General features: G+C 42.7%; 1 protein-coding gene across 7 annotated transcripts in view; it reads left to right on the top strand.

The window, feature by feature from the left end:
• Window positions 1-1,740: 1,740 nt before the first annotated feature.
• The window catches only part of MTR (5-methyltetrahydrofolate-homocysteine methyltransferase), a 113,600-nt gene continuing 88,459 nt past the window's right edge, over window positions 1,741-26,881 (top strand). For 5 of the 7 annotated variants that reach the window (XR_004626101.1, XR_004626102.1, XM_019809303.2 and 2 more), the window contains exons 1-8: window positions 2,217-2,250; window positions 5,410-5,624; window positions 9,682-9,771; window positions 12,193-12,262; window positions 14,446-14,538; window positions 15,980-16,086; window positions 17,557-17,616; window positions 18,377-18,471. Coding sequence is in view for 5 of the 7 variants with exons in the window: in XM_019809303.2 (XP_019664862.2) it covers window positions 2,217-2,250; window positions 5,410-5,624; window positions 9,682-9,771; window positions 12,193-12,262; window positions 14,446-14,538; window positions 15,980-16,086; window positions 17,557-17,616; window positions 18,377-18,471 (764 nt within the window). In the remaining 2 variants the exon portion in view is untranslated. Of the gene's footprint in view, window positions 2,251-5,409; window positions 5,625-9,681; window positions 9,772-12,192; window positions 12,263-14,445; window positions 14,539-15,979; window positions 16,087-17,556; window positions 17,617-18,376; window positions 18,472-26,881 lie in introns of all 7 variants that reach the window. The other 2 variants (XM_034662446.1, XM_034662445.1) reach the window with 2 other exon arrangements.

The raw sequence follows: 26,881 nt of genomic DNA, 5'->3' as shown, positions 1-26,881 counted from the left end.
CATGCTGATCTCTGTTTTTGTTGTCACAAGTCTATTTTTTCCTTGTGTATCACTCTCCTCCCAGTAAGGACAGCACTCATGTTGGACTAAGGGTCCATTCTCCTTGGACCTCATCTTAACTAGTTCCATGTGCACCAACTCTATTTCCAAGTAAGTTCCATTCTGAAGTGGAATGGTTTAGGACTTCAGTGCATCTGTTGGGGGACACATTTCAACCCATAACAGTGTTCTTGGAACTTTTAAGCTGTGTGAGTTTTTGTACTAGGAATTCACTGCCCCTTTAGTCTTATCCGTTACCCCTTAAAGACTAAGAAAACACTGCCTCTGGTCAGTTTTAGCTGACAAAGCAAATATTTGATGACTTGCTGAACACAGACTGATCCACCATTCCTGCGATTTCTGCTAAGATAGAGGATACTAAGTAACTAGGTACCCAAAAGATTTTTTTCCCAAGGGACACCTCAACAAAATGTGAGATAAGTGATAATTTAAAACCTTACAATCTTTTTTTTAAAAAATATTTTATTTATTTGACATAGAGAGAGACAGCCAGCAAGAGAGGGAACAGAAGCAGGGGGAGTGGGAAAGGAAGAAGCAGGCTCCTAGCGAAGAAGCCTGATGTGGGGCTCGATCCCAGAACGCTGGGATCACGCCCTGAGCCGAAGGCAGACGCTTAACGACTGCACCACCCAGGCACCCCAAAACCTTACAATCTTAACAAGATCTTCAGCTCTTTAGGGCCATCGTCTCCCTCCCACACTCTTCTTTGTTCCATTCTCCCCCACTCTGGTTTTTCCATCTCCGAGTATGACTGTTTTTGGTAAAGATGCTATACTTATTATTATTATTATTTTTAGATATAAAAAATTGAGGTATAATTACATACAGTAAAATAAGAATGGCATGCAAATTTGTACTTCAAAATAAAAAGATTAGTAAACTTCACAATTTGGTCTTCATTTTATTTGTCTAGATTCATTCGCTTTCCTCCCATCTACTATGCTCATCCTTTATTTTCAGATTCTCTCAAGTGCTGTGTCCTACTCCAGGCGCTTCTCCCCGCTGGAGAGCTCTGACTTCAGTCCCTGTCACCTGCCCGAAGCTTCCCCCAGGACCCTTGGATAACGCAGCTCTTCAGGCACGCTCTAGGTGGTTCTCATTTTCCCCCTGTTCAAGCGTTTTAACTAGTTTGTGAGTGCGCTGCGGCTTGTCTTTCTTTGCATTGCAAGTGCCTAGCCCAATGCGCGATACATAGTCCAGTGTTCAATAATTCTACCGTCGATAAGTGAGAATTAACACGCGCATATGTACTTCCGAGTTTCCACGGCGCGTTCGCGGATCTCATTTCCTCCCTACTACAACCCATAAAATAGCAGTTTCCTGCCTGTAGAGTGGGGAGACTGGGGTTAATTATCTCGCCCAGCGCCAGTCAGCAGCAAAACGGGACTCCGAATTCCCCGTTCTAGACAGCACAGCCGGCTGAAGCCGGCACCAACTTCGCACCACCACTTAACTCGGAGAGGCCACGCCGGTGCACTTCCGGACGTCGGGCTTGGAGATGCGCCCAGCCCCCGCAGGACTCACAGTTCTGGACTCTAGCAACACTGCCTGCGGGCGACCTTGGACTACATCTCCCAGAGAGCCCTGGGGCGAACCCTCAGGTGATTGGTTGAAATGGAGCCGCCAATACAGCCGCGACGTGCGCGTACAGACCAATCATAGGCCCGAAGGGGCAGGACCTCCCGCGCAGAGGCTAGATTGAGCGCAGACACAAACAGCACTGTAAGGTGTGCCAAAGTCCCAGGGGGTTGAGATCCTCGGTCCCGCGCCCCGGGCGCCACGTCGTCCTCCAATTCGGGTCCAGTCCGCGCCTTTCCTGCGACCCGCTGTCGGGTCGCGCGTGTGTGGCCGCCAGCCCCGCGCCGGGGACAGGCCGGGGGACCGGGAAGGAAGCACGTGTTCGAGCGGTGTGGTGGCCGAGGGCGCGCCTGTCCTTGCCACGCCGCGCCCGGGTCCGACGGGAGGCCCCCAGCCCGGCGTGCGGTGCGCGGAAGGCCCCGGGCGCCACGGCTGCGGGGCCCTTGGTGGCCCCAGCGACCTGGGCCGCTGAGGCTGCCTCCCCGGCGCTGGCTGGCGTCGCTGTTGGCCGTGCCCTCCTGTGCAGAGTGCGGCTTCCCGGCTTCGCCCCTGGCCTGCGGAGGAGGAGACTCGGCGGCATGTCGCCCGCACTGCCAGAGCTGACGCCTTCCGGTAACGCTGCCGCCCGCTCTCCGCGGCTGGGTTCTTTATGGAGTCCTGTTGTGGCTCCTAATCCCTGGGGTAGTTCTCCCCGCCTCCTGGAGTCGCGCGGCCAGGTTTCCCCGCGGGCAGGAGGGCGGCACCTTGGAACTGGCCGAGGAGCCCAGAGGTTCCACGTTGTTCCGCTGGGTTCTTTCCCCACCCGCACCCCTTCCTTCCCAGGCAAAAAGACCTCAGCAGACAGGAGGCACCGCTGTCTCCCCGCGCGCCCGAAACGCCCCTTCATGTCAAACTAATTGCATTTCGCGCCTCATAGTCCAGCGGGGCGCGAGGGAAGTTCGGCCTGAGTTAACGTTCTCAGTTCAATACGTATTTATTGAGCACCGGCTGTGCTCATCCAAAGGAAGTTCACGGGTCGAGAGACGGGAAGGAAAGCCAGAGAACTATTTAGAACTTCATTGAACGTTTCTTTTCCACATCAGGGTTAGGGCAGTCGTTCTGCGAACTCAGGTGTGCGTACGATCTTTGTGTAAAAGGAGCAGATCGTAGATCGTGATGGGGAGTAGTAATCTCAAGAGATTCTGAGGTTGATGGCTCTGAGATTAACATTGGGAAAAAACTAGCTCAAGAACTGACAGTAATTTCAGCTTTATAATGAGATCTGGGTTTCTAAGGTCATCCCTGGTTTAAATTTGTGGTCACATATACCCGTAAAAACGTGCGAGGACTTAGGAACTGTAGAAAGAAGAAGACCAATCCTAAGTAGCTGGCTGTGGGAATGAGGGTGTTCAGCTTGGGCAGGGGGTGAATACTGAATTCATAACTCGGAAGGAAATTTATCACAGGTGGGCTAGTGACCCTGTTGATTCTAGGGTTCTGATATGGAACTGGTAAAATTGTTCTTGAAACCAGTGGAAATGTGACCAGAAACATTTTATCACTGTTGCTATAAAAGGAGGTAGATGGGCAGATCATATAGTTCTTTGAATAACATCCCTGCCTCATGACTTCTTGCCTTCCTATTTAATTAAGGAAGGAGATACTGATTTCCCTTTCATCTAAATATATCAGCAGCAGAATACCTCAACTAAATGGTGGAAATGCAGAGATAGATATTGTTTTCACTGTGAGAGATGTTGGGGGAGAATCTGACCTTTTAAGAACCTGATTAGTCAGGAGTAAACTGTACAGAATGTTCTGTATGCAGTGAACCAAATACAGATAAATACGAGGGTGTTTTGGTTATCATTGTTCTTCATGGAAGATCTCAGTGACTGCTCCCCTTACCAAGGGAAAGGAGAATTGTTAAGGTGACTCACTCTTAGGAGAAGGTTCTGGCAGGGCAGCGGTGATTAGAAGCCAATGAAAGATAACCCCTACTGGAAAAGCTCGGGGAATGTATCAGGATAAGAACAGTGAACACTGAAACCAACAATCTGGGAGGAAGACCTCTTTCTTTCTCTAAAAGTGAAATCTTATCCCCTAAAGGATAAATAAGCATGTGGATGACGTAGAAGCAGGGGATTTTTAAGGGCCTCAGTTGGAGGGGAGTTTTGTATCTCATGCATGCAATTCCCATTTTATTATGTATGCCCTTTTATCTCATTTTCTGTTCACAGTTCTCTTGCTCCCACAGTTAGCCTTTTCCCATATTGTCATGTATTCATATGTTTCCTTGTACTCTAGTCTGTGTATTTTTAACTTATATAAATACTATCTTGGTAGTAGACGATTTCTGACTTTCACTCAGTATCCTATCCTTATCTTACAGCAGTACAGTGTGCCCCACGAGTATCTACCACATTTTACTTGGCCATTTCCCAATGTTGTCTCCAACGTGCCACTCCTACAAACATCCTTTTCCATGTTCTTGATGGATCGATCTGAGGTTTTGTTTGGGAAATACACCCGGGATTGAGATTGCTGAGTTTTCTGCATACTTAATTTTTACCAAGTTCTGCTAGGCTGCTCTCCAGAATGACTCTGTGCAGCAAGCATACTGGAGGGTTCAGATTTTCTTTGGCATTATCCAGTCTTCTAATTATTGCCCATCTGTTGAGTGCAAAGGATATCTTCTTGTTTTAATTCACATCTGATCGCTAATGAGTTTGAGCATGTCTTCATATAGTTGTTCGGCATTAGTTTCCCCTCCTTGGACTTGACTATTCGTATCTTTGTAGGAATTCCCTGTACATAGCTGTTAGTCCCTTTCAGTTTGAGACATTGCAGAATCTTCCTCCAATCCATAATCTTTATTATTTTTGTTTATGGTAACTTTCATTTCATAGGAATCCTTAGTTTTTATCAATTAAATTCATCTTTAAAAAAAATATTATAGGTTGGGCTTTTTGAGACTTAGTCTTTCCCTATTCTAAGTAATGAAGATATTCTATATTTTTCTTTTTTTTATGGGAATATAGTTTTATGGTATATTGTGATATTTAGTGGGCCAAATAACCTCTTTCTACTTTTTCAGAGTTAATTTAGCTTTTTCTGGACTTTTAGTCTTCCACATAAATTATAGAATATGTCAAATTTCTAATAAAAAAATCAGATGTTTTGTTTTGAGTTTAGGAAAAAAAAGCTTTGATCTCTTGCGTAGATGATGATTCCTTTCACAAGATCTCAGAATTTGTATATGTGGGGGTGAGGTTGTTTCATGGTAAATAGTAAACTGTCTTAAAGACTGAAAACAGTTTCTGTTTCTGGATTGAGAAGTGAATACAGTAGGGACCCCATGGAAAAATGCTTAGATTTCTTATGAAAATGGGAGGAGGAATAGAGGCATGCTGCACTTACCTGCAGTGGGTGCAGAAGTGCTCTTCCCTGAGAGCAGAGAGAAGGAAAGTAGCGTGAGCCAAGCTGTAAAAGGATTATGAGGTAGAGGGTGGGGTGAATTTTGGAGCTCCCGGTAGAAGACTTTGGACGGGGTTAGGTAGACTTTCCTACGGAGGGAGAGGGATTTGGAGCTCAAAGGGAGCAGGCTTGGGACCGCAGATGTGGGCTGTGTTGAGGGTGGCCAAGAAAAGCTGAACCAAGGAGGGGGCTCCACGTTAGGAATTTTCAGGGACTCCAATCAGCATAGTTTTGTGGCTTTCCAGTAGTTCTTAGAAACCTTGTCACATCTTTTTTCCCCTCGTTCTGAAAGTCCACTTTTCACTTTCTTTAAAGCAGGTGTGAAGAAAAGCCTGCAGGATGAGATTGAAGCCATTCTACGTGAGAGGATCATGGTGCTGGATGGAGGGATGGGGACCATGATCCAGCGGCATAAGCTAAGTGAAGAAGACTTCCGAGGTCACGAATTTCAAGATCACGCCAGGCCGCTGAAAGGCAACAATGACATTTTAAGCATAACTCAACCCAGTGTTATTTACCAAATCCATAAGGTACAGTATCCGCCATGTCTCCTGTTCTTGTTCCATTACTCTGTAAGCCACTTCGTGTACTGAGGGCTCCAGAGGGTGCAGAAGAAAGGTGATTCATTCACAAGGAAGGTGTGGGGCACCAGGTAAAGGTCCGGCGCTGCAGTGAGCGTTTGACACAAGGAGAAAAGTAGCTTTTCTGCCTCCAGGACACTTACACTCCAGTGAAAGACCATAAAAATCTTGGACAAACCGGGGTTTTCACATACACTGTTTTACCTATGTCACCACAACAGCCCCAATAAAGTAAAACCAAAAGGTGGTGGTTATTCTCATTTTGAAGATTTGGAATTTGAGGATTGCAGAGGTTCAAGAAGTTGCCTGATGTCAGGGAGGCTTCCTGACCTGAAATCCCACTCTCCTTCCTTCCATTTTTCTGTCTCCAGTGAAAACAGTTAGCCAAGATGAAGAAATCAGGAACAAGTAAGTGGGGGCGGTAGACTTTTAAAATTTAGAAGTAAACACAGAACAAGATCGTTTGATAGGTTATCATCAGAATTTCATAGAATTACAACCAGAAGATATATTGAGGTGATTGAATCTGTTTTCCTGGTCTGGATTCAGTTAGAAGGACAAAGCGTATTTACCAGTGAAGTGAGAAAGTTTTATTTTCTGGAGAAGGGCATTGTTATAGGTGTTTCAGGCTCTTCTTAAGGAAGAAAAAAGTCATCTAAACAAATCACTTTGTGATTAAGTGATCATCGAGAATGGATGGGATCATTCTGTTGTGTGGTCAGGACTTTTTTTTAGGTAAGATGCAGAATGGCGTTCACTTGAAGAAAAGCTAAGAATGCCTTTCCTTTGCTCATAATGGGAATCCTAGGGACTAGAAGATTTAAAATTGGTTCTTGAAAAGGTGTGATTCTGCAGGAAGAATGATAACTTAAGTTTTTCCTCTAGGCCTTGAGAATATGTAGTTAAATCCTAGTATAAAATCCTAGTGTTGTAGATTGGGAGTGTCAGCATGGGCATGAATTGCTTGATATGGTTACAAATACACTTAAAAAAAATTTATTTATTAGCGCACAAACGGGGAGCAGGAGGCAGAGGGAGAGGGAGAAACAGGCTCCCTGCTGAACAGGGAGCCTGACTCGGGGGGTGGATTCCAGGACCCTGGGATCATGACCTGAGCCGAAGGCAGACACTTAACTGAATGAGCCCCCCCAGGTGCCCCTCAGATATACTTCCTGTAATGCAGCTGATGAAATCACATGAACTGTCGTGCCCTGTGGCTTTGTCATTATTGTTCACCTGGATTATCACTACATTATAAGCTCCTGCAGGGCAGGAATTTATGCCTCTTTTTCACTACCGAATCCTTCCTGCCTAGAACATTACCTCCCACATAGGAAGTGCTTAGTAAATATTTGTTAGAGGAAAGAATCCTTGCCCTGTATATTAGGTAGGCATCTAGATGGAACAGTGAGGTTCCCACAATAGGTACATGGAGCGAAAATGGCTGTAAATACAATAGAGTATACGTGGGTGTCCCATTTCTGGGGGCGCATTTACTAGCTGGAGATGTGGAGAGCATGTTGTGTTCATGGGTAAGGAAGGGAAGCAGACCGGGTGTTTTTCACATGTGGCTATTTCTAGTGGAGCTAGTGACCATAGATCAGATCCCCTGATCTTTAATTTTAGTGGAATGTCCAAGTTATATTTGTAATGCAGGTACCTAACAGTAAGCTGCTTTGGTTGTAATGTAAATGCATGACAGTACATTTGGTTGCCAAGATGTCCATTTCAGAGGCATCCATCTTGTATTAAACATGATGCATCTACTTGCTGAACAACTAGATACCAGGCTGCTTCCGCCCATGAGTTCTGTTCTTGGAAACCCTGGATGACCCAGACAACGGACTGGCCCCATTTTTCCCTTTCCACACCCTGATTCCCACTCTTGTGTTTTAAATTCGGCAATAAAGAGTGAAACTGTGAAACCCTCAGTGCCCCATCTTTGTACCCCTCAAAAAGGCAGAATCCCACATCTGTGCTCACCCTCCCCCCATTGTGCCCCTTGCCCCTGGAAGCATGGCCCTGGGCATGCCTGTACCCTCCAGGACTTGTGAGTAATACAGCTTTTTCTCCCAGAAGTTCCCTGTGGTTGTTGCTGAGATGCCACAAGGGCTGATGTTGCCACACCTTTTGCTGTGCCCGGGGAACGTTTATGGGAGCTGGCCGCAGGGAGTGCGGGTGAGCGCCTCAGGCATTCCTGGCCCATAGCATCACTCTCACGAAGAAACAATTCAAAACCTCTGTTAGCCTCTAGAAATGCTGTCCTCGATGTCCTCCTTTAATCCTGACAGCTTTCTCCATGAGAAAAGTGAGGATTAGAGAAATTGAGTAGCTTGCCTCAGATCACAGTGTTTTTTAAATTGGCAAGAATAGGGTTGGAATCAAGGGATGTCCTGCCTGGAGTCCATGAGCAGGATATTGAGCTGGGAGAAAAGGCATAGAGAGAGGATGAAGAGCTAGAAGAAATGCCTTCTAAACTGTATATTACGGAAATTTTCAAATCTGCCCAAAATTGGAGAAAACTGAACTTAGACATTTTTTCCCTAATTGTAAAGACAATACATGTTTATTGCTTAAAAAAAAAGTAGATAATATAGAATACCATAAAAGAGAAAATTACAACCAGGAGATATCAATACCAAGACATAACTGCTATTCACATATTTTAACTTATATGTTAATCTGGTTTTTATACTGGGATTTTAAAAATTAAATTTTAATTTTATTCATACTGTTTTATAATTGGCATTTTTATCTGTATACCTGAGCATTAAATATTCTGAGATATGGTTTAATAACTTCATACTATATTCTATGTATATATTATTACTTAACTAATTTATGTATTCCTAGGCATTAATGTTGTTTCCAGTTTTTCTTGCTCTTTTTTGAAAAATTTAATTTGCTCTTATAAAACAAAACCCATAGTTGAGAATAAATTCACTTTTGACCATTACTTGAAATTTCTATTTTTTCTCCCGAGATAACCACTTACATTAGTTGATGTATGTCTTTCCAGATCCATTTGTTACGCATTTACGTATATATGCACATATGTTTATGTATGTGTATACATACTTATTTGTAGAAAACTCATACTGTCGTGTACATGTATGCTTTAAACTTAATGGTGTCCTATTTTACATATCAATCAATTTTGGTTTCTACTCAACAATATTTCTAGAGATCTTTCCATGTCAGTATATGTAGATACATACAGTGTTTTTAGCTGCCACAAGGCATGTTATAAAGTGGGTACATCCTAGCTTATTTAGTTTTTTCCACTTGGATATTTAGGATATTCGTGACTTACTATAAATATGTGTAAATCTCGGTTTTCATTTCCCAGCTGTTCTGTAGACAGTGTTTATCGGTTTGGAAGGGGTTGGGTTTACTCAGTATTGGAAAATCAAGGGAGTCAAGAGATGCCAGAGTGTTCATCAGGTTGAGCTCGAGGAGGTGTCATCCAAAGAGTGAAATGGGGAAGACAGGTTTGGAACAGGGAGGGCAGGAAGGCGCTGCTGAGAGCCTCAGGGTTCTAGAAGGAGTGCCGTCGTTCTGGCTCAGAGGGACCCGACAGAGAGACTGAGACAATTATGGGCGGAACTGAGCTCTCAGAGATAGGCCCTTGCCAGCCCGGATCAAATTGTGCTGAGGCTGGAGAGTGCTGTCCTGGGCCAGAGCTTGTGTCATCACACAGCCACCTGTGGAGTTGGGTTCTAGTACTTTCTCTGAGGAAACCGAAACTCAGGGGCTAAAGAACTTGATTCCATTCACCCAGCTTCGCTGTGAATGGTGTCCGAATTTGAGCTCTGCATTGGTTTCTTTACACCACATTCCTGTCTGTGAAGTCCTTCTGTGTTTTTGCATCTCTGGCCTCTCGTGGCGTGCCTGTGCCTAGTGAGCGCTCTCGAGGTGTTTGGTGGCGGTGGCGGCAGTGGTGGCGGTGAGCAGACGTGTTTCTTGTGGAAACTCCGAGCACTGACACTGCTCTCTCTTGTTGCAGGATTACTTGCTGGCTGGGGCAGATATCATCGAAACAAACACTTTCAGCAGCACTAACATTGCCCAAGCAGACTATGGCCTCGAACACTTGGTAAGAATGCCGTTCTCGTATCCAAGATGTTCCTGGGCGTTTGCTGCCTTGACAGTTGCTAGTGAGAAAACTGGCAGAAGCTGCTGAGTCAAGCTGATGCCTTGCTGTCTATTGCTTGTGGTCACACTGGGAAGACGCTTTGAATCTCTTCTGCCTCTGAACACAGCAGACCATTCATTTCTAACGGGTTCCTTTTATGGGCAGGTAATCAGGTAAAAATGATACTTGTTATGCTGTGGCTTCTGGTAAAGGCACAATGGTCGGCTGTGTGTGCACCCTTTTTATGCACCGGGTGGCAGATTTGGTTCTTTTTTTAATTGTGGGAAAGCACCACGTAACAGAAGATTGACCATCTTAGCCGTTTTTGAGTGTATGGTTCAGTGGGGTTCAGTACATTCACGTGGCCATGCAACCATCACCACCATCCATTTCCAGAACTCTTGTCATCTTGTAAAATGGAAACTCTGTCCCCACTGCATTCAGTAGTAACTCCCCATTCTCCTGTCACCCTCCTGAACCCCGGAAACCACCACTGTACTTTCTTTCTCTATGAATTTGACTCCTCTAGGTACCCACGTAAGTGGAGTCGTACAGTTTTTGTCCTTTGGTGACTCTCAGCTTCATGTTTTCAAAGTTCACTCATGTCGTAGCAACAGTCAGCATTTCCTTTTTAAGGCTGAGTGACGCTCCCCTGTGTGCATGTATGTATATATCTAGGCCCTTATGCATATTATCTGTATAGGACATTAGGGTTATCCGTTCATTTGTTCGGGACACTTGGGCTTATTCCACCTTTTGGTCATTGTGAACAGTGCTGCTGTGGCCATGGGTGTACAGATAATCTGTTTGCATCTCTGCTTTCATTTCCTTTGATTATATACTCAGAAGTGGTAATTCTGTTGCATTGTTTGAGGAACCACCATACTGTTTTCCCCAGTGGCACCGTTTTATGTTCCCACCAACAGTGCGCAAGGATTCCGAATTTCCTACAGCTTTATCAGCACTTGTTATCTTCTGTTTTGGGGGGCTTTTTTGTTTTATTTTTATTTTTATTTTTTTTTTTTAGATTTTATTTATTTATTTATTCGACAGATATAGAGACAGCCAGCGAGAGAGGGAACACAAGCATGGGGAGTGGGAGAGGAAGAAGCAGGCTCACAGCAGAGGAACCTGATGTGGGGCTCGATCCCATAACGCTGGGATCACGCCCTGAGCCGAAGGCAGACGCTTAACCGCTGTGCCACCCAGGCGCCCCTGTTTTATTTTTTGATAGTGGGTGTGGGGTGAAGGTTCTGCTTTCTTTGTAATCAACGTTACGCTCCTTTTTCAAATTTTGCAAAATGTGGATGCTGCTGCTGTACCCTTGTCTGTGTGGGATTTTCCCAGACACATGTCTCTGTTTCCATGCGGCATTGATTTCTCGTGTCTTCTGGGTTATCAAGGGAAGACGATTAGTTTTGTGTGATTTAGGGCTGGAGTTGGCAAACTTTTTCTGTAAAGGGCCAGATAAGTAAATATTTTAGGCTTTGTGGGCCATATATGGCAAGTACTCAGCTCTGTTATTATAGTGCAAGAACAGCAATAGACAGAATGTAAACGAATGAGCTTGATTGTATCCCAATAAAACTTTATTTATAAAACTGGCCCAGGATAGCTTTGCCCGGGGAGCTATAGAGTTTGCCAACCCCTGTTTTAGGATATTCTGGTTTCTTTATTACTAAATAACGAAGATCCACAGTGCATAGGATCCGAGAAGGGCTCCTGAAGACCACAAGTCTAGGACCTCCTAACCTGGTCTGGGAAAGTTTCAGGAGGCCTATGAACCTCTTTAAATTGTAGGCATTACTTTGTACGTGTGTGCATACTTTTTATTTCCTAGTGAGGGGGTTCATGGCCCTTTACCAAATTCTAAAGAGGTTAATAATCTGCAGAAAGCTTGGAACCCCTGAGTGCAGACCACCGTACAGTGAAGGAAGTCAGGGTCAGAGAAGTTGCTAAGGGAACTGCCTGGGCGGGCACTGAGAGAGTTGGTCCTCGAACCCCTGTCTCCTGTCTCTGAAGCCTGTGCTTTTTCCGTTCCTTTGCTATCTCTTAAATACTCTCAGAGTATTTAACTGCATCAGCTTATTCTTTGACATACCAGATGTCCAAGACATTGCCCCCCCTTTTTTTTTTTTTTTATCAGCTCATGGTTTAGGGGAAGAAGCTCAGCTCAGAGGAGTTCTCAAGGAGTCTTGGCTCTCCTGTTGCCTTCACGGCTGTGGCAGCTGGGAGGCCTTCTCGGCTAAGATTTCATTCAGACCTCCTATTAATTCACTCGACATTTCCTTACCAAATAACACTGGGTTTTATAAGGTCACGAATCCCTGATTTACTGGGTGAGGGGAAGAAGTGCCAGCTCACGTTTGCGTTGATTTGTAGGCCTACCGGATGAACAAATGCTCCGCGGGACTGGCCAGAAAGGCAGCCGAGGAGGTGTCCTTCCAGACAGGTAAGGGCCGTCTGCGACGGTGATTCCTTTGAGGTTCGCAGTTATCATGTGCTGTCTTCACTGCACTTTTTCCTTCCGTGACGAGTGGCCCACTGTTGACACTGCAGACGCTGTTTCGTACTTGTGGGTAGGTGACTTCTTTGCAGTTTGATAATCAAGCCCTCCAGGGTCTCTGTGAATTGATTCTGTCCCGGTGGGCCTTGGGGTCAGGGTTTACTCTCTGTTTACTGTGGGTTCTAGCTTCACTTTGTGGCTATAGCTACTTCGTACGTTTATAGTTACAGCCTCTGATTTTTATAGTTAAGGTGATCTTTTCTCCTTTGGAAGCACTTTATGAGGTAATTCGGGTGACAGCTGCCTGTTCTGGTTATTTTGATTAACATTAAGATACTTGATCTTATCGGGTATGTTTAAAGGTACCCTCATCCTTGTGATTGTCTTATGTAGGTGAAGAGCTGTTCCCTTAGGTGCATATTCCGCGTCCTGTCCCTGATGTCCTTGAAGGCTCTGTGCAGCACACACAGGAGTGTGGCATGAGATCCAGCCTTGCTGGGACGTGAAAAGTGGCCTCTTGAAATAACTAACCTCCTGGCTGGCTGCCATAACATGACTTGGGTGCCAGCTGGTGGGGAGGCTCTGAAGGAGGGAAAGGAATGGAAGAAGTCTGTGGAGCCCCTTAAAATTTGGAAATGTGAAATTATTGCCAACAGGAGAAAATATAAAGTAAGATTGCTAGGAAGTGAGACACAGCATACTGATGAAGACGGAAGCAATTTATGGGAACTCTGCTTCTGGGAGATAGTGTTTAAATCCACGGACGTGCATACACTGTTACCCCAACTGAGTCACAGGTCAGAGAATATGAAACCAGCGAAAGCAGGGAAAGATAACGATATTTTTCTTATACACATTATTGTTCAGCTTTGGGGAAGGTGACCTGTTCAAAGGCTGGGTTATGAGCTCATTGGTAGTCTTCTCCAGTTAAATTGTAAAACATAACCCAGGTTACTGAGTGGTTACCATCACCAGAGGTAATGAGCCGTGTACGCCCGGCTTTGGTTATGACATGTAGGTGAACCTAACTTTTGAGGCTCTTTTAGGAGCACCTGGACTCTAGCCTGGAGGAAAGTTACTAAAGAATTTGTAAAAGAATGCTCACCGTAAGATTTGATCTGTTTCATACTTTAATTTTAGGCTTTATAATTGTTAATCCTGATTATATAGTTTCTCCCCAGTGAAGGGCCTATAGCACGATACTGGAGAGCATTTCAAGTTGAATGCTATTGTGAGGAGCTTTTGTAGAATCTTTAAGTTCAGAACTTTCAAGATTCCTTAAGAATAAGGGGAGATAGGGTGGGGGAATGGGCTAGCCTGGTGATGGGTATTAAGGAGGGCACGTGTTGCAATGATCACTGGGTGTTACAGGCAAACGATGAATCACAGAACACTACATCAAAAACTGATGATGTACTGTATGGTGACTAACATAACATAATAAAAAAATAAAATAAATTTTATAGGAGAGATTAGTCTGCTACCAGAATTCTTTTAATGGTGGTACCCCTAGAAATTCTGTTACACCTCTTGAATTTAATGGTCATACAATGCTAGCCCTGACTTTCCTGGGGGCCAAAGTAAATTGGGAAATATGATGGGTTAAATAGCTTTTGCTGCTTAGTAGGAGGAAATATACCCATTCATAAAATTTAATAATAAAACGAAAACAAAACAAAAACAAAAAAAGAGTAAGGGGAGAGAATTTATCCAAACATGGGTGTGGAGATAGAAAAGAGTTAGTTACTGAAACGCTTTGAGGCCAGATAGGCAAAGACTTGGAGTTTTTTGCGTGGGCTTGGCAATCATCTGTCCACATCCCTGTATTTCACACTTTTCACAGTGGGGTCGGGGATCGCTCCCATCCTCAGACACACATCTGCAGTCAGGTCTGTGCGCCGAGGGCACACAGGGTGTGATAGAGACTATAAAGAGCCTCTTGTTGGTTCAGGAGAGGTCAAGTTTTATTGTCAACGAATTAAGAAAATAATTTGTGCTTTTGTGTTTCCGAGTTGTGGATAAAGAATTAAAGACCTGTGTTCCAGGGGAAAATCTTGTAGCCTGTTGAGTCATAACCAAAAGGTCAAGCTATTTAGAAATTTTTACACTTGGTTTTTTTTTTCCCAAAGGAATTAAGAGGTTTGTGGCAGGAGCTCTGGGTCCAACTAATAAGACACTGTCTGTGTCTCCGTCTGTGGAGAAACCAGATTACAGGAACATTAGTGAGTATCATAAATAATCTTTGACCTCCTGCAAGTCCATCTGTGTTTCAGTGATCTCAAAATCTGTGAAATGGGATCAGTAACAGGCTCTGCCTCAGGGTTATTGTGGCTTAATGGACATAAAGGGCTTACAACAATCCCTAGAATGTAGTAAACGTCTAAATAAAAAGTCAGGTTTTATTATTAGTACCATTATTATTATTATTATTATTATTATTATTTTGAGTTTGCTTTCAATTGTACATGGTATTGTGATCATGCTTCTTTATCAGCTGAGGAAATAAGACTAATCAAGAGAAAACTTTAAACTGAGAAGTTGAGCACATATGGACACCAGGCCTTGGTCTATTATAGAGTAGCCCACCAGGCCCCCATTTTATGTCAGAAAGCACTCCAAACTATATAAACATAACTAGCATTGTTGACATTATAAACTAGCAAACGTAAACATACTTACATTGAGATATTATGAAAAGTCTAGACATTTAGGTCAATTTCTTAAGCATGAAGGCAATGAAATACAAAAAGAATTAAACTTAGCTAAATAGTACTGGTACTTTGTATGGTGGTGAAGAAATTTGTTCAGACGACAAGTTCAGGCAAGTATGGTTTGTAGGTTTTTGGTTCTAGGACTTTCCATGTGGTGATATCATAGTTCTTCACCAGTGGTTGCTCATACCGGGCTTATGCGTGGTCGATGCCCTCTCTGGTCTAGGTATGACCACGAGGGGCTAAGTTTTCCTTTCTCTTGTGCTGTATACAGCAAGCATAAAGGTACTACTGGGGTTTTTCTATTGCATATCCAAGCTTTTTTCTTTTTTTATTGGGAGGTGAACGGGGAGAGAGATGACCTCTCAAATGGAAATGGACAACTCAAGATGTTTGTAACAAAAATTGTACCCAGGAATGATTGAATGCTTTGTTTTGGACTGAAATTGCCCCACAAGGCAGTTTTTTCTCTCAGGCAAGAGTGAAGTCGACAGCACTGAAGCCTTTTACCACAGCGAGTGTGAGAGAATGTGACTAGACCCGCCATGTTCCCAAGGCAGTGTGACGTGTTTCTCTACTTGTGCTCACACTCGTCCCTTAACTGATTAGAACCGTCCCTGGGAAGAATGATCTACTGAAAGATGTTGAAAGGGAGGTACAGGGCTCACGAAACTGCGTACCTCCCTGCTCGCTCGCTCACTCTCAGCCTGTACGTGGGAAGTGGAGGTTGTGTGGTGAGCGTTCAGGAGCAGCTGTGCTCAGTGTGCAGGTTTAGTGAACATCACCGCCCCATTTCTTTGTTCGGCTTCTCACAAAAGGTGATGTTGTCCTTAAATTAAGCATTGGAAACCAGCAGTGGTTAGTTGACAGGTGCCAGGCCTGAACACAGCATGTCCTGGCCATTGAGAGGATTTTGATGACTGACGTCCTGGATGTGATTTATTTTTTGCAGCATTTGATGAACTCGTTGAAGCGTACCAAGAGCAGGCCAAAGGGCTTCTGGATGGTGGGGCTGATATCTTACTCATTGAAACTATTTTTGATACCGCCAATGCCAAGGTGAGTTAAGGGAGATGATAGGGACAGTCGGGATGGGAGCTGTGCTGAATCCCCCAGTCGGGCAAGAAGACCATCACAGCCATTGTCGAAGTTTACTAAAAGTCTTCTGTTCCATTCTATTCTTGACCATGTCTAGTTGAGGCCAGTGGGATGAGAAAAACTTCAGAAGATTATCTTTTTAATTTTCAAAAACATTTTTTTGAAATTATGACAGTAAATACACATATAGTTATTAGGTGCACGTATGCAGATATAGTAAATATATACACACGGTTCTAAATTTAAAAGGTACGTAAATGTATAGAGTGAGAAGTAAATATCCTTCCTTCTCCTGTTCCCTGGGCATCCAGGTCTTTTCTGGGACAGCTACTGTTACCGGCGTGGGGGTCCTGATAGAGGTGCTGCACAGGTATAGGATAGTGTGACGGAACATTCCTCTGATGACTGAGGGACAGGTTGCCCCTCTGATGCAGCAGGGAGGAACATGGTAGAGATCTAACTAGGTACTCTTTTCTCTAAGGTTTACCTGGTTTTCTTAACACCATCTATTAAATATCCTACCATTTCCCGGTGATAGGAATTGTGTGGGATGTCACCCATACCACCCTAAATTCAGAAGCGCATCTGGGTAGAATCTGTTCCAGTCATCTGTCTGATGTCACACTCCCAGCCTGCTCTTTTCTGTAACTTTGTGATTAAAATACATCTTGAATAACTGGTAGGCTTTCCTAACCTCCCTCCCCTTCTGTTTTTCCCCCAGAATTTTCCTGGCTTTTCTTCCTTGTTTATTTTCCCATAAGATCTTTAGGATCAATTTGGCTAGTTTTAAGAATAAAATAAAGTAAAATAAAATTCTCATATTGTTGATTTGGTAACTTTCTCTGCAAAAGAACCTACGAAGAAACACATTCCCATGAAGAGGCACATTAAGGACAGGTTGCATTGTGACTTCAGTACATTGTGAAAATGTGCATATCTTGGAATCAGGAGACAGAGTGATCAAAAGAAGAAGATGTTCGCTGGAACTCAGTGCAACGCGGGCGTGCCCAGAGTCACTTGGTTCCTTTACAGCCCCTTCTGCGCTCCGTCTCGTTGGCAGTGGCGCCCGCTGTTCATGTCTGCACCTCCCGTGTATCTGTGAGGATGTGCAGGGTGGAGGCACCCTTAGTTGGCGGTTTTTAGTTTCGACTGGGAGAGGGAAGAAAGAGCATAGCTCTTGGGCTCCTCTTCAGAGGAGACAGTAGCTCGTAGGTAAACTCTGAGCTGGCATTTGTTCTGTTTCAGTGTGCACCGTGTTGTACTTGAGAAGGGGGTGTCGGGTCGCACCTGACAGGGAGGACCTGCTTCTTCCCCCGAGAAGGCGATGTTGATCTCCTCTAGAGAGGTTTTGGGAAAGGGGGCGTTCTGATCAGCCAGTCAGACTGACCGGGGACACAGAAATAAAGATGTCCTCCTTTTTGCCCCTGACAGGCAGCCTTGTTCGCACTCCAGACACTTTTTGAAGAGGAGTATTCCCCCCGGCCTATCTTCGTAAGTTCTGAAGTCTCCATGATGATAATTTTTGTCTTTTATTAATACTATTTGGAGGGTAGGGTTTTTGTTTTCCTGGCGTAGGAGAACTATCTTTAGTATCTTTAAGGAACCACCCACTTCAGCTTCCTCTGTTCACCTTCCTCCTACCAGCAGCTCGAGACCAGTAGCAGTCTCAGCTCTGGAGATGCGAAGAAGGTGACCCCGAAAGTGGTTGGTGGAAGGCATGCCATTCAAAAGAAGCCTGGCTGAACTGGTCCCCTGAAGTCAAAGGCTTCGGAACTCCCTCTGATAGGGGCCCCCTGAGAAGTGGGCTTGTGTGCTGACCGAAGTTCCCAGATCCGACGACACCAGCCCGCGAGTAGGCAGACCCCCCGGAGAGTCCCAACATTGCTTGGTGGGAAGAGGCTAGAATCAAATCAAGGGGTGTTAGACGAGCCAGGAGTGTAACAGCCAGGACAGCCTGAGGCCTCTGGGAAGGCCTGCTGCGGTGGGACTGGATGTGTGAATTCCAAAGTTTTGTTGGTCATTGCTCTTGCCTCGGTGACTTTCCCTGTTTTTGGTGTTTATGGCTTTCTGACTCCGCCCCACAATCCCTTGCCCCAGTCCTTTCTGACCACGATGAAAAGTGCTTCATGTGGGAGCTCCGCACTCCCCTTCCTCGTAAAAGAACAGTCAGCATGCTTATTTTATTTCACGTTTGTGACCGTGTTCTTAGTTCGAGCCTCTATTGTTGACAGAATTTACTTTGTTAATTCAGATTTCAGGGACAATTATTGATAAAAGTGGGCGAACTCTTTCCGGACAGATGGGAGAGGCATTTGTCATCAGTGTGTCTCACGCAGACCCCCTCTGGTAAGTGATCATTCTTTCCTTGACCCCGTTCCTTTTAGAGAGATCTGTTGGCTACAAAAATCGCTGCTGCGTATTTCCACTGAACCATCCCCATGGGATGTCGGCTCCCTGGGAAGTACGTTCAGACTTTTCTTCAGGGCGTTCGAAGAGCCCTGCCTGAAGGGGTTGGTTTGAGGGGCTGGGCGAGTGCTCCTGCCTCTTGGATCCGGCACACGGTTGGCTGTTGTTTGTAAGTGTGCCTCTCACAATCTAAGGCTGTGCTTGGCTCCGTTGTAATGCTGCAGAAACAGTGCTTACCTCCCTGGGGCAGGGCTCTGCAAAGTGTTTTCACTCCCTGCTTATGGAGCAAACGGAAGCAGTCCAGCTTGGAGTAAAGTGGGAATTCTAAAGCTCAGACTTTGATCTTTAAAATTAACCTGGCTTTGGGGCACCTGGGTGGCTCAGTTAAGCGGCTGACTCTTTCAGCTCAGGTCATGATCTCAGGATCCTGGGATTGAGCCCCGCGTTGGGCTCCACACTCCACATGGAGTGTGCTTGAGATTCTCTCTCCCTCCTGCTCGTGCTCTCTCTCTAAAATAAATTAATAAATCTTTAAAAAAATTAACCTGGCTTTTACATTCTATTTTAAAATATCTCCCGATTTTTCTTACCAAAAATATTTTAAATTACATCCAGTGAATGAAATAGAACCTCTGAGAATACTTACTGTTTTCACCTGTGCCTTTTCCACACGTGTACTGATCTTCCTGCCTGGAAACTGTCCCTTTTGCCCCAACACACACGCACACACACTCACACACGCACACACTCACACTGTACTGGCTCCTTGTTAGCCGTTAAGAATCCTCTCCAGTCCTTTCCAGGGAACTTTCCCTCTCTTGACTAGCCCAGGTTGGTGTTCTCAGAGCACTCTGTTTACTTCATTATAGTCTTGCTGTAAAAATCTTAGTAGTAGACATTTATTGAGAGTTTGCTGTTTTAAGTGCTTTATGTGAGTTAATTCTTTTAATTCTAGCAACAACACCTTGAGGTGGGCCCTGCTGTTCATGTCCTCATTTTAATGAGAAGGGAACAGAGACGCTGAGAGGTTTTAACTTGCCCAACATCAAGTCAGTGGCGGATCTAGCGATAAGAGCATGCTCACAACCACGGGCCATACCACATTTTACCAGTTATTTGATGTTGTTTTTTTCGTGTTCTAATGGTTTCTAATTTCATGACATGCTTTATAGTTGAGTTAGTGTGGTCGTGTGATTTCTTAAAAGCTGCCATTAATTTACAGTGCATTGTTACCCAGTCGACTGGGGCTGATAATTAAGAAAGTGACTGTATTGAACGGGACTGTGATTGACTCCTTAACAGCTATGAGCTTTTCCAGAGCCGTCTCTTCATTATCTTTCTGTCTCTAGTGCTTAATAGAGTTCTTGGCATGTAGGATGGTTGCAGTGAATGTTTAACAGGAAAACTAAAGATAGGAAAATGTAGGAGTCTCTGAGCACAAACGTTATCTAGTTTACTTTGGAATTTTTTTTTGTCTTTCCTCATATTTTGAGCATTCCTCCTTTCATTCTCTTACTCTCTTCCCCACCCCCTTTACTGAGTCTTAATTCGTGATCTGGTTGGAAGCCCTAGATATGTACATGAAAGCCCTAGATATGTACATGAAACCCCTCCATTGCCCCCAGTGTCATGTCAGACTAAAGAGTGCTGACTGTTCCCAGAGGACATCCTTAGAGGATGTTCTCCTGGCCCCTCCCTCACCTGCGGGAATCCAAGGATGATGTTTTTGTGGAGTTTCAGAAATTTATATTTCTGTTCCTCAAGCAAACAAGCAGTGAAATCTAACTTTTGACCCACTCAGTAGTTCATTTTTTAAAATTGTTATCCTGTAATTCTTTCTATGTCTTCCACCTTTATCTGTAGCCCATTCACAGAGAGAATATATCTGGTCTCTGTTAGGAATCTTACAGACTGAAGGAGTAGTTAGGCGGATAGAAGGCAGCCCAGGAATTGGAGAATTGTATCAGGTCCTATTTATATTGTTCCATTTTCAGAACTCTGAGTAGTGCCTACTGGTTTCCTTTCTACTTCAGTACTAAAGGTCGATCTCAGTATGAAGGAGTTCTGTTAACAAATATATGATAATTTTTAAAATATGTGTATATGCACATATGTGTATGTATAAAGAGTATGTAACAAAGTTATGTTAGAAACTGTTGCTTACTGATTCGTGGTTTTTGCAGACTGTGTGCATGTTCACAAAGTACGGTGGGACAGTCTTTATATTATTACTATTATTAATTCCTCGAGCATTAATTGAAATCCTACTCTGTGCCCTGGAATACAGGCAAATGTGAAACAGTGCACACTAGGAGAAATACGTAAATGAACTAAATATAAAATATCAACTGCTCTGCAGAAGTAAGAGCACAAATCTGGCCGTGGCCGAGGATGGAGTAATGGTGTCCTTGCGAAATTCAAGGATGGCTTTGTCAAGAAGGTGACACTTGAGCTGGTTTTTGAAGCACGAGTCAGAGTTCGCTGGGCAGAGGCAGATGGATGTCTCAGAATGAGCAAACAGCAGGAGGAGGACTGCGTTTTTCTGAAGCATCTTCGCGTATCTGATTTCACTTCCACTTGACCCTCAACCTGATTGGGCATTGTTTTCTCATGCCCCGCATGAGGGACTGAAGCCACCTCACGGTGGAACCTGATGAGTTAGGATTCGAACGGAGTTTACAAAAAGTCTAGGATCCTTTCCATCCATAGTGTGATGATTTAAAAAAATTTTAGTTTATTACCTGGTGTTGAGTGTGGACGACAGTAGCACAAAAAAAAAAAAAAAAAAGAGTAAAAGCATTCCAAATGGAGACTGATGCGGCCCATCAAGTCTCTTCAAGGCTGGTAACTTAGCCGTGCACAGGACCTAGCATCTTTTTTTTTTTTTTTAATGGAACCATAGCTGACTTAAAATATTATATTAGTTTCAGGTGTATAGCATAGTGGTTTGACATTTGTATACATAGCAAAGTGATGGCCACAGTAAATCTAATTATCGTCTGTCACCATACAAAGTTAACACAGTCTTACTGACTATATTCCCCATGCTGTACATGACATCCAGTGACTTATTCTTTTGTAACTGGAAGTTTGTGCTTCTTGGTTTGCACCCATTTCCCCTCCACCCCCAAACCCCCTCCCCTCTGGCAGCTATCAGTCTGTTCTCTGTATCTGTGAGTCTGGGTTTCATTTTGTTTGTCTTGTTTTATAAATTCTATGTGTAAGTCAAATCACGTGATGTTTCTTTGTCTGACTTACTTCACTTAGCATCGTACCCTCATTGGCTATTGTAAGTAATGCTGCAATGAATATGGGGTTACATGTATTTTTTTTGAATTAGTGTTTTTATTTTCTTTGGGTAGATGACCGGTAGTGGAACTGCTGGGTCATATGGTGTTTTTGTCTTTAATTTTTTGAGGAACCTTCCTACTGTTTCCTATAGAGGCTGTACCAGTTTGCATTCCTACCAACAATGCACAAAGGCTCCCTTTTCTCCAAATGATCCCCAGCATTTGTTATTTCTTGTCGTTTTGATACCAGCCACTCTGACAGGTGTCAGGTGATCTCTCATTGGGGATTTGATTTGCATTTCCCTGGTGATGAGTGATGTTGAGCATCTTTTCATGGGCCTCTTGCTTATCTGCATATCTTCTTTGGAGAAAATCCATCCAGATCTTCTGTCCATTTCTTAATTGGATTTCTTGTTGTTGTTAAGTTGCATGAGTTCTTAATATACTGGGGATATCAGCCCCTTGTCAGATAGATGATTTTCACGTCATCCAGGCACAGGGGCCCTGCTGATCTTCTCTGCGTCGTTCTGATTTAGTACCTGAGCTGCCAAAGCGAGCACCAGATGTATGATTTGCAGATATCTTCTCTTTCGTGGGCAGCCTTTTAGTTTTGTTGACTGTTTTCTTTACTGTGCAGAAGCTTTTTAGTTTGTTGTGGCCTCAGTTGTTTATTTTCATTTTTGTTTCCCTTGTCTTTGGATTCAGATCCAAAAACCCCAAAAACCTTGTTAAGATGGATATCAGGAAGCTTGCAGCCTATGTTTTCTCTCGGGAGTTTTATGGTTTCTGTTCTTACAGTCAAGTCTTTAATCCATTTTGAGTTTGTTTTTGTGTCTGGTGTAAGATAGGGATCCAGTTTCACTCTTTTTCATGTAGCTGTCCAGTTTTCCCAGCACCATTTATTGAAGAGACTGTCTTTTTCCCAGTGCATATTCTTGCCTCTCTTGTCAGTTAATTGACTGTATATGCATGGGTTTATTTCTGCGCTCTCTTTTCTTCCATTGATCTGTGTGACTGTTTTTAGGCCAATACTACACTGTTTTATGACTACAGCTTTGTAGTATGGTCTGAAATCCAGGCATGTGATGTCTCCGGGTTTCTTTTTCTTTCTCCAGATTGTTTTGGCTTTGAGGATCTTTCGTGGTTCCATATAAATTTTAGAATTATTTGTTCTAGTTCTCTGAAAAATGCACTGGAACTTTGATGCAGATTACACTGTGGATTGCTACAGAATCTGTACATTGCTTTGGGTACTGTGGACGTTTTCACGGTATTTTATTCCATGAGCACGGATATCTTTCTCTTTCTTTGTGTCATCTTCAGTTTTTTTCATCAGTGTCTTACTTTTTTCAGTGTACAGGTTTTTCTCTCTTGGTTAAATTTATTCCTAGGTATTTTGTTCTTTTTGATGTAATCATATGGGATTATTTTCTTAATTTCTCTTTCTGATAGTTTGCTATTAGTTTATAGAAATGTAACAGATTCTTTTGTATATCAATTTTGTGTCCTGCAACTTCACTGAACTCATTTATTAGTTCTAGCAATTTTTTTTTTTAGTGGAGTCTTTAGGGTTTTCTATATTTAGTATCATATCATCTGCAAATAGTGTGTTTTACTTGTTTCCAATTAGAATGCCTTATATTTCTTTTTCCCTAGTTGCTGCGGCTAGAACTTCCGATACCGTGTTGAATAGAAGTGGAGAGAGTGGGCATCCTTGTCTTTTCCTGGTCTTAGAAGAAAAGCTTTAGCTTTTCATCATTGAGTATGATTTTAGCTGTAGGTTTGCCATATATGGTTTTTATAATCTTGAGGTTTGTTCCCTCTACACTCTCTTTGTTGTGAGTTTTTAACATAAGTGGATGATGAATTTGGCAGATGCTTTTTCTATATCTTCTGAGATGATCGTATGATTTTCACGTTTCATTCTGTTCACATGGTATATTACATTGGCTGACTTGCAGATCGGTTTTGGACCATCCTTGCATCCCTGGAATAAACCCCACTTGATCATGGTGTATGATCCTTTTAATGTATTGTTGAATTTGGTTTGCTAATATTTTGTTGAGGATTTTTGCATCTGTGTTCATCAGGGATATTGGCCTGTGATTTTCTTCTTTGGGGCTGTCCTTGTCTGGTTTTGGTATCAGGGTAATACCAACCTCTTAAGGAGATTTGGAAGTATTTCCTCCTCTTCAATTTTTTGAAAGAGTTTGAGAAGGATAGTTATTACATTTTCTTTGAGTGTTTTGGTAGAATTCAGGAGTGAAGCCTTCTGGTTCTGGACTTTTGTTTTTTGGGAGGTTTTTGATTACTGTTTCAATCTCTTTAGTAGTAATTGGTCTGTTGAGATTTTCTATTTCTTTATGATTCAGTCTTAGAAGGTTGTTTAAGTGTCTGGGAATTTATCCATTTCTTGCAGGTTCATTTTGTTGGCATATAATTGTTCGTAACTGTCTCTTATGATTTTTTGTATTTCTGTGGTGTCAGTTGTAACTTATTTTCTTTCATTTCTGATTTTATTTATTTGAGCATTCTCCTTTTTTCTTAGTGAGTTTAGCTGAAGGTTTGTCAATTTTGTTTATCTTTTCCAAGAACCAGCTATGAAACTAATTTCATTGATATTTTCTATTTGTCTTTTTAGTCTCTATTTCATTTTTTTACTTTATTTTTTTAAAGATTTGTTTATTTATTTGAGAAAGAGAGAGCACACAAGCAGGGGGAGGGGCACAGGGAGAGGGAGAGAGAGAATCTCAAGTAGGCTGACTCCCTGCTGAACGCAGATCCTGACTCAGGGCTCGATCTCACCACCATGAGATCGTGACCTGAGCCAAAATCAAGAGTTGACTTCTTAACTGACTGAGCTGCCCAGGTACCCTATTTCATTTATTTTTACTCTGAACTTTATTATTCCCTTCCTTCTGCTGACTTTGGGCTTCATTATTCTTATTCTAGTTCCTCTGGTGTAAAGTTAAATTGTTCATTTGAGATTTCTCTTATTTCTTTCTTTTTAATGCTTTTTAAAAATTATATTATGTTAGTCACCATACAGTGCATCCCTGGTTTTTGATGTAAAGTTCGATGATTCATTAGTTGCGTTTAACACCAGTGCACCATGCAATACGTGCCCTCCTTACTACCCATCACCAGTCTATCCCATTCCCCCACCCCCCTCCCCCCTGAAGCCCTCAGTTTGTTTCTCAGAGTCCATAGTCTCTCATGCTTCATTCCCCCTTCTGATTACCCCCCTTCTTTATCCCTTTCTTCCCCTACCGATCTTCCTAGTTCTTATGTTCCATAGATGAGAGAAATCATATGATAATTGTCTTTCTCTGCTTGACTTATTGAGATTTCTCTTATTTCTTGGGATGACCTCTATTACTCTGAACTTTCAGAGAGTCACTCTTGCTGCCTCCTGTAGATTTTCGTGTGTCGTATTTGTTTTCACTTGTCTCTAGGTATTTTTAAATTTCTCCTTTTTTTCTTCCATGGCTCAGTAGTTGTTAAGTAATATGTTTAATCTCCACATATGTGTAGTTTTTCCAGTTTTCTTTCTGTAATTGACTTCTAGTTTTATACCATTGTGGTTGGAAAAGATGCTTGGTATGATTTCAGTCTTCTTTAATTTTTTGAGACTTTTTTTGTGGCCTAATGTGTTCTAGGGAATGTTCTGTGTACACTTGAGAAGAACGTATATCATATTGCTTTTGGATGGAAGGCTCTGTGTAGATCAGTCAAGTCCGTTGGTCTAATGTGTCATGTTAGGGCCAGTGTTTCCTGTCTGCATGATCACCATTGATGGAGGCAGTGCTCTGAAGTCCCCCGTTGTTGTGTTGCTGACAGTTTCTCCCTTTAGGTCTGTTAGTAATTGTTTTGTATATTTTGTTGCTCCTGTGTTAGGTGCATATATATTTATTATTGAACTTTAAGAATTTTTTATCTTTTGGTTATCATTTCTTTAAATAATACGTGTTTTGCAAATATTTTCTCCCAATCTGTGGCTTCTCTCTTAACAGTATAGTGCTTTTCACTGAGCAGAAGTTGTTGATTTAGTGAAGCCTGGCTTACTAGCTTTCTCATTCATTGATCCTGCTTTCACTGTTGGTCTAAAAACTCATTGCGTAACTCATGGCCTCCTAAGTCTTCTACTGTGTTACCTTTTTTTTTTCTTCCAAGTTTTTATTTAAATTACAGCTACTTAGCATATTAGTTTCAGGCTGCATGATCTTTTTATATATCTTTATATCTTTAATTGTTTTGCAGTTTCTATTTAGGTCTGTGATCCAGCTCGAGTTAAATTTTTGTGAAAGGTGTACGGTCTGTGTCTCATTGAATTTTTTTAGATGTGAATGGCACTGTTTGCTGAGAAGGAAGTCCCTTGTCTGTTGGCTTGCCTCTGCTCCTTTGTCCAAGATCAGTAGACTGTATTTGTGTGTTTCTTTTTCTAGACTCTCTGTTTCAGTCCATTGATCTATTTGTCTCTTCTTTCACCTATATCGTTGATTACTTTAGCTTTTAGTGTCAGTACTTCAGTTTTGCTCCTTTCCTTCAGTATTGTATTAGCTGCTCTGGGTCATTTGCCTGTCCATATACACGTTAGAATCATTTTGTTGTTAGCTACACAGTAACTGGCTAGAGTTTTCATTGGGTTTGTGTGAATAAATATATATATATGTATAAGTGAAATTGGGACGAGCTGGCATCTTAATAATAATGAGTCTTCTGTTCATGTCCATGGAGTATCTTTTCACCTGCTTAGATTTGCTTTGATTTCTTTCTTCAGAGTTTTGTCATTTTGTAGTTTTCTTCATGTAGATCTTGTACATATTTTCTTAGAATTATACCCCACTATTTCATTTGTTTTGGTGCCGATGTAAGTGGTATTGTGTTGTTGGGTTTTTTTTTTTCATAATAATATTTTTATTATATTNGTTTTTTATAATAATATTTTTTTATTATATTATGTTAGTCACCATACAGTATATCCCTGGTTTTTGATGTAAAGTTCCATGATTCATTGGTTGCATATAACACCCAGTGCACTATGCAATACGTGCCCTTCT

Source organism: Ailuropoda melanoleuca, chromosome 6, assembly GCF_002007445.2.
Source record: "Ailuropoda melanoleuca isolate Jingjing chromosome 6, ASM200744v2, whole genome shotgun sequence".
NCBI classification, from domain to species: Eukaryota; Metazoa; Chordata; class Mammalia; order Carnivora; family Ursidae; genus Ailuropoda; species Ailuropoda melanoleuca.
This window is presented reverse-complemented; position numbering and strand designations above follow the sequence as displayed.